Source organism: Leptodactylus fuscus, chromosome 3, assembly GCF_031893055.1.
Source record: "Leptodactylus fuscus isolate aLepFus1 chromosome 3, aLepFus1.hap2, whole genome shotgun sequence".
Taxonomy (NCBI): domain Eukaryota; kingdom Metazoa; phylum Chordata; class Amphibia; order Anura; family Leptodactylidae; genus Leptodactylus; species Leptodactylus fuscus.
Genome location: NC_134267.1, coordinates 194927974 through 194944183, shown reverse-complemented (window position 1 = coordinate 194944183; position 16210 = coordinate 194927974). Strand labels below are relative to the sequence as shown.

At 40.4% G+C, this 16210-nt stretch overlaps 1 protein-coding gene across 1 annotated transcript; it reads right to left on the bottom strand.

The window, feature by feature from the left end:
* Nucleotides 1-5819: 5819 nt before the first annotated feature.
* On the bottom strand, nucleotides 5820-12571 carry LOC142198127 (transcription cofactor HES-6-like). The gene is made up of 4 exons (XM_075268973.1): nucleotides 12358-12571; nucleotides 7549-7635; nucleotides 7355-7436; nucleotides 5820-7239 (listed from the first exon to the last, which is right to left on the bottom strand). The coding sequence occupies exons 1-4, from the start codon at nucleotides 12376-12378 to the stop codon at nucleotides 6866-6868; spliced, it is 564 nt and encodes a 187-aa protein (XP_075125074.1). The 5' UTR covers nucleotides 12379-12571; the 3' UTR covers nucleotides 5820-6865.
* Nucleotides 12572-16210: the final 3639 nt, after the last annotated feature.

The window sequence follows — 16210 nt, the reverse complement described above, 5'->3', positions numbered from 1 at the left end:
ATCAGCCCATCCCCATAAGCATTAACTTATCTGTAAGGATATGAAGAGAAAAACCTAATGTCTATAATCAGATATAGATTGTTATCAGTGGCAACCATCACATTGTGTAGCTTCATGGGTAATGCAATCACTGTACATGTAGTGCACACCTTCATAGGTACTGCACATGTCACTAGTCTACAAAAATCCATAGAACGAGAACAACCTATAAGGATACTAATAGGATCCCAGTATTATTCTATAGGTGACTGCCAGTGCCAGCTTAAATAGTCATCATTAGCAACAGAGTCACATATAAAAGTAAAAAGAATGAGAAGAGGAAAGATTTATGACAAAAATGTTATGACCTATTGAAAGACTATAAGAAATCCTTCACATTCTCCTTTCTGTTTCCTTTAGGTGGAAGTTTAGAAGCTATAATTGTATACATGCAGAATTATGGCATTAACATCAATCTATGTTGTCTGTCTTGTGTTCAGGTTTACAGATTCATATGTTAATGGATACTCTGTTTTCCCAAAGAATTTGCCATGTGTCCAGGGATCACAAGAACAGGAGCTCATGAGTGTACATGGAGTATGTATGCACATCTGCCAGTTGTGAGACTGGCACAGCAGTGGACTCGGCAGTCTTCCTTAGTACTGTAAGGGTCCTTGCACAAGGTCAGTTACAAGGTCCCTGCACAAGGCCCTGTGATTTTTGCCATGGGTAACACTTTTACTTTTAGAAATATTAATAAATTGGCCCCACAGTATGGTAGATATCTAAGATACCATGAGACACTGCCTTTCTGTCAACATATACATTTCTATGATGTTACCGTTGATGATACCGTCACCCAAAACATACTGATTCATAAAGAATCCAGATTTTGAGCCCAAATGGGAACAGACACTGCTCTAAAGGAGAACAATTTGGATACGGTGCTGCGGAATATGAAGGCTTTATATAAATGAATAATAATAATAATACATCCAAGACCTACAGCGAGGCTACATTCCATAATATAGATCTTGTGATGTGGGTTACCAGTTGAACCCCAGTAATGTAAAATTATACAGGAAATGGTAAACTACATTGGATTTGATGCTTTGCTATGTTTATTAATATACATTTCATAGATTGTAAGCTCTTGTGAGCAGGGCCCTCAGTCCCATTGAGTGAAATGACTCTCTTTGTAATGTATCTTTCTGTCTGTATTTGAACCCTACAAATTGTACAGCACTGCGGAATACGTTGGTGCTATATAAATAAAATTTATTATTATTATTTACTTTTATGTTCTTGCATTTTATTTGTTGCTAAACTTATTCTTGAGCTTTCTTATGTGTATAAAAATCTAATGAAATGTAAAATATGAGTAAATATGGGTGAATTATGTTAGAAAAATGTCTATAATCCTAATGATAGACCTTTGCACATTCCTAATGGAACATTTGGCATAAGGATAAGGGCAGATAGACAGGCAGATATAGATATACTACAGAGGACATGTCAGGTATGATCTCCAGCTGTTTCCTCTGGGAACACCAGCTTCCTGCTCCAGGGACATTTTACTGCCTCCAGTATGGACACTCATTCTGGGCTTTTGATGTGAACTTCACAATTACCACAGAACATGTCTTCATTTACACATCAAAGGAAACTTGGGAGCTAAGATACCTATACTGTATACTGTAGGCCGCCAGCCTCATGCTCCAGTCTGAGCAGCTAGGCCTGATATTAGCTATAAGAGTTATTGCAGGAAGTGGCCTTAATGGTTAACAAAATTGTGTATTATATAGTATAATGTATACAGCTGGATATATGCCTAAAGATGGCGAAATGAAACGGTGGCTCTGGCGTCCTGAGTTCAAATCCTGCCAGGAACAACATCTGCAAGGAGTTTGTCTGTTTTCCCCATGTTTGTGTGGATTTCCTCCCATTCTACAAAGACATAGGGAAAAAAAATGTACATTGTGATCCCTATATAGGGCTCACAATCTACATAAAAAAAAAAAAAATTATAATAAAATATATTGAGTTTTGGGGGCTTTTTTTGTTGCATAAAACAGTTTTATAAAATTAACATAATTTCCTTAGTGTCACTTCCTTTATATTTGCAGTTAGATTTGGGAAATATCATGTTTTGGGATGAACAAATATTTGGTTTGGTGTGTTTGGAACAGTTTTCTGTATGAACAAATGACAAATAAATATTCCAGGTGAACAATTGCAGTCTAAGGGAGACTTCACACGATGTAACGCTGCGCTCATTCTGATCGTAAAAAGATGTTCAGAATGAGCGCGTAAAAAGCAGCTCCCATTGACTTGAATGGGAGCTGGCATACGCGCGTGTTACATTGAAAGCATAGGGAAAAAAGCCTCCCATTGATTTCAATGGGGAGCGCATGTATGCCGGCTCCCATTCAAGTCAATGGGAGCTGCTTTCTACACGCTCATTTTGAACGTCTTTTTACGATCAGAATGAGCGCAGCGTTACATCGTGTGAAGGCTCCTTTACTCTGTACAGGAATTCAGTTTCCTTATACAAGCCTATAAGGCTCGCATAAAATCTCTAAGAGGAACGTACAGAGAGACTAAACTCTGGATCACCATACATACGCTGTAGGATTCAGTGGACTGAACTGCAAGTCATATGATGTAACAGCAGACCAAAACAAAGCATGTAGCTTTCTGGGGATAGTTTACCAGTGAGGAAAGAAAATGCATAAAACATAACCAGGGTGTCTGCAGAATACAGACTGCCATATTCAATGCTTGTATTCTACTTTACACCACTGGGATAGCAGCAGGAGAGCTTTGTGTAGACAACTAAGATCATGACAGAAAATCTGACAAACAGATCAGAAGCTGAGCCTCAGATTTCTGCAGCACTTCTACATGTGTATTACTCCCATCATTGTGGATAAGTGGTGTGTGACTACCTTACCTCTGCTTATTCAGATATCTAAGATGTTTGACATTCTGCAAAAGTAGGAAATGATGATGATGATGTAAGCCTGACAGAGAGGAAAGATGAGTAAGAACCCTGGAGCGGACGCTAACAAATTAGAGGGTGATATCATATGTTCCATTTCTTTTCTTTGCCAAATATCTTTTTTTTTTTATAATAACACTCACATATAGTCACATTAACAATTATTCTACTATCATGATTCATAATGGTAGGTATTAGGATGCGATTACATCAACATGCCGCCTTGTTGTAGTTTCCGTACAGCATGGTACAAAAAAAGCTACAGAGAAACTGCTGCAAGAATGGTGGCACCTCAGCATCCATCTGATGTTCCAGGCACTGGCCTTCACCTGTAAGAAGCCAGGCAGAAAAACTCTACATGCAACGTCTTTCGATCCGACTGTTGGAGAGTTCCAGTGCCGTCTGACGTAACAGCAGATGGGGGGAACTCGGACCCTCTGGAAGATGACCCATGGGGTTATTGATATCCATTAAATTCATTTTGGCAGGTAAGTTTTCTGCATAACTGATAGCTGGGAAGATGTTTGTTTCCAGCAGCAGCCTGTGATTGTCTGCCGCTGGGACCAATGTCAGATAGGTCTTAGGGAAGATTTTCCCCTTGACCTAGAGAAAGGTCATAATTGGGTGCTGGGGAGGGGTCACAGAGAACGCATGGAGATTATCCATAAGCTCCACCTAGTTGGGTAATAAATTCACCGAGAGCGCTGGGGTCTTGGTTGGACTTCAAGAAGCCACCTACCCACTAGTGATGAAAACTTTGACACTTTTTATTGAGATGGATCATTTGGATCTGCTCAACAAAAAAAAGTTGATTCTTGAATGGCGCCTTATGAATTACTACTGTCTACCACATGTAGACAATCATCCCCCCCCCATCCACTCCTCCTTTTACCCTAATGTTATGACTCCCCTGGCTGCTGTTAGCCCCTGGACCTCATAATATTGGAAGATGAGGCCAAGTGAGTCAGTGACCCAATCAGAGGCGCGGTTAGCCCTATAGGGGGCGGTGTTTGTCATTAAGGGGCAGGGTTACATGTGCTGTCAGCTTCCTGACAGGAGCTGACATCCGTCACTCACTACAAGGAGCCGGCTCATTCACAGACGACTCATCTCTACTACCCAGCCACCCTACTATATTGCTACATATTTGTGCATTATGTCACAGCCTTATTAGAAGGGGGCTGGTAACTCATTAAAGCGTGGACAGATGTTCTGATGTGTTGGGAAGGCTTGAGCTAATCTCTAATTATGGTGTTTAAGGTAAAGTTATTATATATTTGCAATATTGTTACTTAGAACCTATAACTATAGGATCTGCTCTGACATCAGTTTCCCTCCAGGATTTTCTATATCACATCAGACGGAAAGTTGTACAAATGTGAAAGCAGTGGCGTAACTAGGAATAGCGGGGCCCCGTGGCAAACTTTTGACATGGGGCTCCCCCAACCGCTGAGGATCTGAAAGACCCCCTGAGTATAATGATAGCGGTGTTTGTGGGGATTGCAGACCATTGGCCTTAATTATTGGTGGCCATGAGCAGGAGCCAGGATCGGTAAGTAAATAGGGGTAACCCCAGCCTATTAAAAAAAAAAATCCGCAGCCTCCGGGCCCCCTAATCTCCTGGGCCCTGTGGCAGCTGCTACCCCGAATTTCGAATGTATACTCCAGCATCAATATGCACCTCAATAGGGGATCAGTCACTTTATAGATGGTACTGATGAAGAGTTTCCGACCATAATTTACAGATTTTATATATTATAAAAGGAGTCTTGCAAGGATTGATCTCAAGAACCATGGCTTCATAAAGATGTATTTTTTTGTGCACAGATAAAGGATATTTACACAGTTCTCAATGGAAGTAAAAGTAGTGAATTATTGAATGGAATGATATCCAATACATACAATACGGCCTCCGTATGGAAAAAAAAAAAAAAATACAAAAAAACCAAACAACGATTTACAGATATACAGTACCTGCAAATGAGATTCTAGCGAATCCTATCCACACACTGCAAAGAAAAAAAAAATCCGCTGTGTGTCCATTATACCTGCGGAAACACTGGTATAATAAGGGAAGAACATCCAGTGAAAAAATTCAGCAAAAACACAATGAAAATGCTGCGGGAAAAAAATGTGATGCATTTATCCTACGTTTTTTACCTGCATTTTGCTACATGGGGCCTTAGCCTGAGACTGAATTCACACACTACAAATTTTGTGCAGCTGAAAATCAGTTTGTTCTATTCATCTGAATAGTATTGTTTCTGCAGCAAGGACACAGATTTTTGCAGGATCCATTCAGATGTATAGGACAGTCACAGAAATGTCTACAATAGTGGGGCAACACAGTGGCTCAGTGGTTAGCACTGCAGCCTTGCAGCATCAGGGACCTGGGTTCGCATCCCACCAAGAACAACATCTGCATGGAGTTTGTATGTTCTCCCCGTGTTTGCGTGGATTTCCTCCCTTTCTACAAAGATATACTGATAGGGAAAAAAAATGGACATTGTAATCCCTATATGGGGCTCACAATCTACATAACAAAAAATAAATTTCTGCAACAAATCTGTTGTATGTGAATTTACCACAATGACGTAAGGCCTGTGCTGAGTATATGGCACAGAAGAATATACATGTGACACTGCTTTCGCATATAGGGTTCATACAAATTCAGAATTTATATATTTAGGCATAAACATTTTGGAATAATACAGTTTGCACTAAATGACAGATTTCCTGCAGGACACTAAATGATAACAAGTCATTTAATTGAATAATGTTACATTAGTGATAGAAATTTCTTTAGCCTCTGATGAGATGGGAAAAAGAAAAAGCAAAAAGATTTTTTTTCCATCAAAAGATCATTAATTTATTCATGAAAAATTAATGCACAGTAGCACTACTCAAACACACTAGTACTTTTAGTATAAAAAGAAGACAAAAGTTGTGGGATGAGAAGTATAAAGAAAAACAACAATAATAATAACAATAATAAGTGCTTGCCAAATGGATGCACACAATGGAGACCATAGAGTTGTGGTTTGGTTCAAGTGCACCAGACATATTTAGGCACCAGCTCCCTAAAGCATAAAAAAGTCATCTATATACACATAACAGAAAAAAACTACACAAGACCAGCCTAATATACACATACTCCTGCAAAGAAAAAAGAAGTGTTTCCTATAGCACCCTTCAAATCGGTATCCGAACAATCCTCTAGTCTCCTTCACTGAAGGTAGAACCTCAAGTTTCCTAAACACTAGACATCCCTCCTAGGGATTAGAGTTAAATGCACTACCACTATGCCTACGCAGCAAGAGCACTACCTATATTACCCCTACATAGCTGCTCATGAACCACATCCCTCTAGAGTCTCACACCCAAAAGCTGGTTGGGCGCCAGGAATTATTTTAGGACAACTAGTCTGAAAATTCAGTGGACGGATGGTCTCTCCAGCAGTGGGAGACAGACTATGGGATAGGATTTGCACAAGACATTGCTGCGCAGTATAATGAATAGTATCTGTACAAGGACAATGAACGTGTTACACAGTATAACAATCGCATGACACACACCAAGTCGGTTTACAGAGAATCTTTACAAAGGTGTATCCTGCGTCGGTAATCCTGTACTGTGATCTTGCCACCTCAGATGAAATGAGGCTTTGTCCAAGAGCAAATGTTTGGGTAAATCACAGACATTCATGTCGCCGGAATAACGCAGTTATACACTGTGTCTCTTTGTATTGCAACGGATAAAGAGTTAATAGAGTGGAACATCCAAATACATAGATATGTACTGGCTCTTGTCTTCTGGGACTGGCATCAATGACCCAGGTGTTCTGGTCAGGACAGGTCCCTAGGTGTTCCAATGTTATGGAGCATATCACCATGGTCTCCACATGGAAGGGGTTGGAGGCTGAATCTCGGGGGTCCTCTCATTGTCCTGCACAGTTTCCATCCCACTTTTACCAATCTCAGCTTCATCCACATCAGAACAGCTGTCATCTGAGGATGATCCTAACAAGCCAAGGGCACATGAGGGATCAGAAGATGGTGAATCCAGAAGAACATCCAGGACAAGATCCTGAAGACTTCCCTCACTCAAAGGCATGGATTCTAGTAGGTGGTTTAGCAAATCGGCAGCCAAGCCAGAATCAATGCCTGGACAGTTGGATACAAAGGTGTGCACTTCATGCATGCACTGGATGTAACCTGCTGCAAATCGTTCACTGGCCTCACGCTGTAACCGGTCTGTTTCTGCAGAAAAAAAAAAAAAAAATTAACATAATATATCCAAAACCTTTGGGCATAAAGACAATTGCACTTTATATTAACAAAAATGGTAAGTATTGTAAAGAAAGCATCTATTTACCAGCTGATCTTGTCTGAAGGATCCGTTGAACACGCTTTACCGTCAGCTCAAGAACTTCTGCGTTCTCCATCTTTGATTGAAACTATTAGAAGATACCAAATGAAAAATGATCATTAAAGATTCCTTCCACATCAAAGCGCCATTACTGTATTTGGGAGATACATTATATTTTAATATTTCACAGGAATACACACCTCATTGTCAGCAAGGATGCCTCGAAGCTCCTGCAGACTTTCATTAATCCTGGCCCTCCTCCTCTTCTCCACAAGAGGTTTTCTTGTCTGCAAAGAAAATAAAACGGAGGGGTGAAAATCACAAATCACGCCAGGATCGTAAATTCTATTCACTGGAGCTCAACAATTGGAAACACTGATACTTGAAAACTTCACTTTTATTTAGATAAATATAAATAAAATATAGGGCAAAAAGAAAAAAATATTATAAGATATACACTGATCATACCAATACCACCTCCTGGAACAGCATATTCTTAACAGGCTGCCATGTCAAGAGACAACGTGTATATGTGAGGGATTAATAAATCTGCAGTCAGAGGATTCAGGCTGTGCTCACCCGCAATCTATTTCACACTTACTAACTCAACTCCCTTTCAATCAATGCACGTCTTTGGATTTTCTCCGCATATAGTTTTAAATATAGCTTGGGAGACGCAATCCCTTTTACCCTGAGGCTACTGGCCTAATCCCCCGCCAACAGGGATAAGGTATGGATGGTAGCCACAAACAGAAAGTTCACTGACAACTAAATAGCTTTACTGTACATATGAAGTTATCCCTACGCGTTTCATCTTTCCTGGGTTCATCAGGGGCTTTCAAAAAGTCATCTGCAGCAATAACAGTCTGCTAGTTAGGATGGCAAAACACAAATAAAATCAGCATGGCCACCAGGAGTTCAGTTAGTAAGTGTGAGATAGATTGCGGGTTAGCACAACCTTAATCATCTGATTGTAGATTTATTAATCCCTTGCAACATGTTAAGAATTTGCTGCTCCAAGAGACGATATTATGTGGCGTTCACACCCGCGCCACTGTCTGTCATTTGAGTTTCCATCCTATTCCCCGGAAGAACTGCATAGGGGACGGCTTGCTGGCAGTCAATTTGAAATCCAATTCATTTGAATGGGTTTTTAAAGTAAAAACGCCAGTGTCCGTATGCAGACTCTCTGCAGGGAAAATGTTTTTTTTTTCCACGGACACAAAGTCAGACATGCAGGACTTTGTGTCCATGCAAAAAAAAACGGTTTCACTGCAGAGATTCTGCATACGGACAAATGAATGGGTTTTCAAACTGACCGCCGGGAAGACATCCCCTATGCACTTTTTCTGGGGATTAAGACAAAAAACCCAGAAGGGGAACAGGGGCGCAAGTGTGAACGCAACCTGAGTGTGACCAGTGTATATTTTGCCTTATATTTTTATTTTATTCATATTTATCAAAATAAAAGTGAAGTTTTACAGTATCATTGTGTCCAATTGTTGAGCTTCAGTGAATTGCATTAAATTTTGAAGAATAATAATCTTGGAGAATCTGTGAATAAGATCGTAAATTCTATTAGCAAGAAAAACGAAAGCAACTACATGGCATGGTTGGCCACAGAGCAACCACACACTGTTGTCACATTCAGGTAATGCAAAACTAGTAGCAGTAGTCTACATTCACAATACTAGTAGTAATAGTCTACATTCCCAATACTAACATCAGTAGTAACAGTCTACATTCTCATTACTAGTAATAGTAGCCTGCATTCTCAATACCAGTAGTGGTCTACAGTCACAATACTAGTAGTAACAGTCTACATTCTCATTACTAGTAATAGTAGCCTGCATTCTCAATACCAGTAGTGGTCTACAGTCACAATACTAGTAGTAACAGTCTACATTCTCATTACTAGTAATAGTAGCCTGCATTCTCAATACCAGTAGTAGCAAAGAATTTGTATGTTCTCCCTGTGTTTGCGTGGGTTTCCTCCAGGTACTGCAGTTAATTCCCATACTCCAAAGATATACTGATAGAGAATGTAGATTGTGAGCCCTATATGGGACAGTGACTGACAATGTCTGTAAAATGCTGAGGAATATGTTGGCGCTACACAAGTAAATACAAGCAAAACAATAAATAGTCTACATTCACCATACTACTAGTGGTCTACAGTCACCGTACCAGTAGTGGTCTACATTCACCATACCAGTAGCGGTCTACATTCACCATACTAGTAGCGGTCTACAGTCACCATACCAGTAGCAGTTTACATTCACCATACCAGTAGCGGTCTATATTCATCATACCAGTAGCGGTCTGCATGCACCATACCAGTAGCGGTTTACATTCAACCATACTAGTAGCGGTCTACATTCACAATACTAGTAGCGGTTTACATTCACCATACTAGTAGTGGTCTAGAGTCACCATACCAGTAGCGGTTTACATTCACCATACTAGTAGTGGTCTAGAGTCACCATACCAGTAGCGGTTTACATTCACCATACCAGTAGCGGTTTACATTCACCATACCAGTAGCAGTCTGCATGCACCATACCAGTAGCGGTCTACATTCAACCATACTAGTAGCGGTCTACATTCACAATACTAGTAGCGGTTTACATTCACTATACTAGTAGTGGTCTAGAGTCACCATACCAGTAGCGGTTTACATTCACCATACCAGTAGCAGTCTATATTCATCATACCAGTAGCAGTCTGTATGCATCATTCCAGTAGCAGTCTGCATTCAACCATACTAGTAGCGGTCTACATTCACCAGACTAGTAGCGGTCTGTATGCACCATGCCAATAGTGGTCTACATTCATCATACAAATAGTGGTTTACATTCACCATACTAGTAGCGGTCTACATTCACACTAGTCATTGCACAATTAATATCTTCTAAGTCCTCCTGAATAATTTCACCAATGCCACTGTTCCTCAGCAGAGCTTTCATTTACAAGTCTTCTCTATTTTCACACATGAAGGTTTTGTTTTGTTATTTTGAAAGCCACAACCAGGAGTGTATTAAAAAAAAAAAGAAAAGTAGTTACATAGTATGGTTGAAAAAAATACATATGTCCATCAAATTCAACCAAGGGATGGAAAAGGGCAAGGAGTAACTGTTGTTTGTACTTTCTCTCCTTTAAAACTGTCGATTTTGGTCACAACTCCTGTCGTAGGACCAAAGATCACTATGCTGCCAAGCGAGTTTGTCACTAATGAAAGTGAATGGAGTGACACATGACCAAATGGTGCTATGACTGCACAAACAAATAAATAAATAAATAGAGAAAAAAAATAGATAAAAATAAAATAAAATCCCTGCTTCAATTTTTGGCAACTGATGGTTCTCCAAGGTCATAATTTTGACTTACATTACTAAAGGAGTTGCAGAGTGACAGCAATCTTCACTTGCAACTATTATTTCATGATCAAAGCTGCTGTGTAGCCCTAGCTTTACGATCCACCTTTGAGCTTGGCGTCTCTCTCTCTCTCTCTCTCTCTCTCTCTCTCTCTCTCTCTCTCTATATATATCAGTTCACTTTTTGAGGGACTCTCACTGTGCAGTTTTCGTGCTTTGTTTCATTCTGAAACAAAGGCAGTAACTGCATCTGAGCTAAAATTGCACATTTTCTGTTAGATGTATTTTGCATTTTTTAAAGGAATGACAAAAACACAAGATTTTTTCTTTTTATTTAGAGTATTTCATTAAAATTTAATCTATCTATCTGGATAGCTCAACCAAGGATTGCAGAGCCAAGGGCAGCAGTGCAGACCTCTCTGAGGTTAAGGCCACAAGTACCAAATCACAGCTAAAAATGCTCCAAAGAGAATGCAACAAAAAAATGCTTGTTTTATTTAAAAAAAAAAAAAAAAAAAAAAAAAAAAAGTATTTCCAAAGGTAAAATTACTCTCATTCACTTTGCTGGAATCCCCAAAATGAGGTGATTTTTCTGCTATGTCTGGCTTCAGCCTTAAATATTATATAGGATGTCATCTCAGGACTTTACAGCGTACCTCCAATCATCAAACAACTTTGTATAAATGAATAGTACATGTGAATATATGAAGTCTAGAGAAATCTGTTTCCTTCTCCATTTTATTTTTTTTTTTAAATACTGCTCTCCTTTTGAAAAGCATCAGACAGTGACTTAAGATAGAAAGCCATGTCTCCCGATGCAAATAGTTCTGTCTCACACTGCACATTTACATTAGGAGTGAAGGATTTCAGATACAAGGTGCTGTATTTGGCATAAGATCACAGTAGTTGCAAAGATGGGGGCCTTTGCTACCCGCACAATAAGCAACCACCTATTAGAATCAGATTGGAGCGCTTTGCTACTACCTGCATGCTCTACGCACACAAAACACCAACAAACAAGACCCCTGAAAACATACAAATGGTATAATGCGACCAGAACAGGCCATACAACATTATCATTACTAGTAGTCACGCAAGAGGATCAGACGCACAATAAACAAAGTATACAACACATGTCACAATTGGGCGGCCCACTGTGCCAGATGCTTGTACTACATGGGCTGACTAGAACACACCAACAAAATACAGTCCAAAAAGTTACATGTCAGTAAGACAGATGTCACAGAGATGCAGAAGCAGAGGCAAATCCAATAGGACAACGTGTACAAATAGAAAATGATACAAATTATTATATATACAAATATATTGTAGCAATATCACAGATACAGAACACAATGAGAGGCACGTTCACATTATGCAGAAGAGAACACTAGGGATTTACAATAGGTCGTGATCTCCTCCTATACAGAACACTTAGATCTATCCATATAGTTATACAGTTAGGAATATATACACTGTATACATACACACAAGCTATATATACATGGTTCTGTGCATAGGATTACAGCAGAAGAGTAACAATGTAACAGCTCCACCCCCGTAGGATCCTGTACACACCGAGGCCTACCGCAGCTATGTATATGATACATACACCGAGTGCTGAAGGTCGCTCACCTGCCTGTCCCCCCGGTCCATGGTGACTAGGTACAGATACTAGGTGACCAGAGAGTGTGTACAGGCCGATCGCTCACACCTGCCTCTCCCCCCGATCCATGTGACTATATACAACGTTCTATGGCTCTCTTTGTGACGTCACAATGCGGCTGCTCACACTCGCCATATACTCTGCCTTATTTGCATGTGAATGAGAGGCCGCCGCTGACGTCACGTGGTACACAGACCAATCCCCGGGCTCGCTATTGTCCCAAGCGGCAGCTGCTGTGTAGCGCAGGAGAGAGATGTGGCGAGAGGGCGGAAATATTCTGCTTGGTGCGGCCGCCCGCAGCACTTCTAAGGGGCAGAGAAATCTGCTGGGGCTGATGCTGGACGTGTAGGGACTTGTAGTCTGTATAGAACTGGCGCCTATAGTATGTGGTTAGGACATTATTCATGAGGTGACTGTGTCCTATAGCAAGGTATATAGCATATACTGGTCACTTGTAAAGCATGTACAGAATTATGTGCTACTAGAGCCACATTTGGAGCAGTGTTCACCTAAAAATCGCCAGAGGAAAAAGTCCAGTATCAATGGGTCCATTGTGTTACCACCGTTTTAGCGGTTTACCCCTCCAATGGTCCTCCAGGGGCAAACTGCTAAAATAGCGGTAACTCACGTAGTGTGAACCAAGAATAACCCCGTCCCCCTGCAACTATTTTTCATACCCATACATTTCTTAAGGTTGAGGTCCGACGTTGCGTAAACACAGCCTTTTTTTGCAGAGTTTGCTCCATTTTTTTGAGTTTAAGCCAGGAGTGGTTTGAGCAGAAGAAAGAGCTTCTTATATATTTCTCATTCCTTATGTAGCCACTCCTGGCTTTGGCTCAGCGGACCGCAGCAAAAAGCACTGCGAGAAAAACCACAGCGGCAACACATAATGTATTTTCCTGCAACGCTTTTCACAAGAAATCCATTAAGGTTTCCTCTGCGGACTTTCTACTTCCATTAGACCTATAGAGAAACCCTGGGCGTTTCCATAGCTATAATTGTCATGCTGCAATTTCTAAAGCCGCAACAATTTTGGAAATCATAGCATGTCCACTGTGCATATTTACGCTAGAGTCCCATTCACTTTGCAGTGACTGTAAAACGCCGCCGCATCATGTTAGTTTTAGCTTTGGAATTACAAGAGTTTTCCACATAGAGATTATAAAAATGCAAAAATTCAATGAAAAACACTGCGGAAAAAGATTTTTAGCTGGTATTTGCTATGTGGGGCTTTAGCTTATATGTTGATAGTGTAGACATTTTTGGAAATGGGGATACCTAATGTGTTTAAGTATGTTTTTATTTATTTTTATATGTGATATAGGGAAGGGGGATTTGTAATGTGTATTTTTTCATTTTATTTTTTTACTTTTATTTTTAGAACCCCTAGTCTGAACCCTCATATAGTATCCCTCAATATTAAAGGTGCTCTATCAGCAAAATCATGCTGATAGAGCCCCACATATGCGTGAATGTTATATTAAACTACCCCCCCCCAGTTTTAAAATAAAACCCTAAAAAAGAATGTTATCTACTTACGCATCGTGCACGCTGGGCGGGCATTCAGAGTGCGCCGTCTTCTTCTTCCTTCGATGTCCTCCGGTCCCGTCCTCCTCCGGCGCTCGCGAACTGACACTGATATAAAAAAAATGGCCTGGGCGCCTGCGCAGTAGCCGTAGTAGAAGCCGCATGCTACTGCGCAGGCGCCCAGGCCATTTTTTTATATCAGTGTCTGCTCGCGAGTGCCGGAGGAGGACGGGACCTGAGGACATCGGAGGAAGAGGAGGCGTGGATGAAGAAGAAGACACACCCTGAATGCCCGCCCACAGTGCACAATGCGTAAGTAGATAACATTATTTTTTTGGGTTTTATTTTAAAACGGGGGGGGGGGGTAGTTTAATATAACATTTACGGTGCCTGAATAGCCTTTTTAAAGGCTATTCACGCATATGTGGGGCTCGATCAGCATGATTTGGGGCTCGATCAGCATAATAGGGCACTGGTCTATTGCTGGGCATACACATATGATAAACTTTGATTGTAATGCTGCTGATCGATCAACGATGGAATTGTTTGTGCAAAGGATCCAAACCATCATCATGACCAAAACAACTGCCCGAACACAGGGGATATTTAGAAAAATAAATTTCTGAGTCTGTGCAAAATTTGTCAAATGAATCGCCCCTTTTGTCCAGTCAGTCCATACGCTTATATTTTTGGCTGGCCGAAGGTCTAAAATGATGATCCGTATGTTGGCAGACAGAATTGTGAATGGTTGTTTGCAGTAGTTTGTTAAATCATGACTGGCCAAAATTGACAGCTATGTCTGACTTTTTCTTATGTGTACGGCCAGCTTAATATAGTAAATGTCACTTTGTAGGTTGGGGTCTCTGATACAGATTTTGTATTAGGGCCCTTGTGCTTTAAGTTACACCTCTGGTCTTGCTGATAACAGAAGTGCCCATGAGATCCACAACAGTATTTCAGCAAGAACTAGTGAAAAAAAGATATCTACCCAATTACTGACTGCAGACATCATGGCACTGCAACATTGGGGGAAAAATGTGGGTCTCGCTCCTGAAATCCCTGGTGAAACCAGTAAAGTTACAGGGTTGTTCCATTAGAGACATTTATCCCTTATCCTCAGAGTAGGTGATAATTGTCACATCGCTAGGGATTAAACCACTGGTTCCTCTAGAGATCAGGAGAACAGGGACCAAAGATCCACCTGAAGTCTCCCTGTGAATGAAGTGTCAGTGTGCTGTGCATGACTAACGTTCCATTCACTTCTATGGGGCTGCTGAGACTACATTCTCTAACATCTGAATGGAGTGCTGGCTATGAAGCACACTAGCACTTCATACATAGGGAGACGTCATATGGACTTTTGGTTCCCCCATTCTCCCAATCACTGGGAGGCTCACAGGGATGTGACACTTATTCCATATCCTCTGAACAGGGGATAAGTGATTCTAATAACACAACCCTTTTTAACAAAACCAGGGAAAGTTGTGAACAGCTATAAATGTTGCAAGGTGAATTCTTAATGTATTTAATCCGTCACCATTAGAATTTGTATAAAATGACAATGAATGTGGCTGTAGACAGTCTGGACACCACTGAACATCTTTACCTTCACATCCACCAGTTGTCAGTTACCCTTCATGTGTCATGTCCATGTCTTTTGATGTGTCCCATAAATGTAGCACTTACTGAAGTTCAAAGCTGCCGGGGGGGCCCAGACCTTCTTACCGTCTACAGTCCTCTGCTCAGGCTTTATGCCATTTGCGCGTTGTTACTTAATAATACAAGGACCTATAAACTTGTCTGCAGGATGTGGGTCCAGCACTGCAGCAACTGTTCTATTATTTATAGAATTTCTTAAAAACTTTGTTACTTCTTGAATATGTCTGCACACCATATCAATTTTGGCAAGATTAGATGACAATTAATATGTATGGTTGAAACTTGACTGACCTCCAGGAGAAGTTATTTTTTGAAACAGGAATATACAATATACAGTCCTATGAAAAAGTTTGGGCACCCCTATTAATCTTAATCATTTTTAGTTCTAAATATTTTGGTGTTTGCAACAGCCATTTCAGTTTGATATATCTAATAACTGATGGACAGAGTAATATTTCAGGATTGAAATGAGGTTTATTGTACTAACAGAAAATGCGCAATATGCATTAAACCAAAATTTGACCGGTGAAAAAATATGGGCACCTCAACAGAAAAGTGACATTAATATTTAGTAGATCCTCCTTTTGCAAAGATAACAGCCTCTAGTCGCTTCCTGTAGCTTTTAATCAGTTCCTG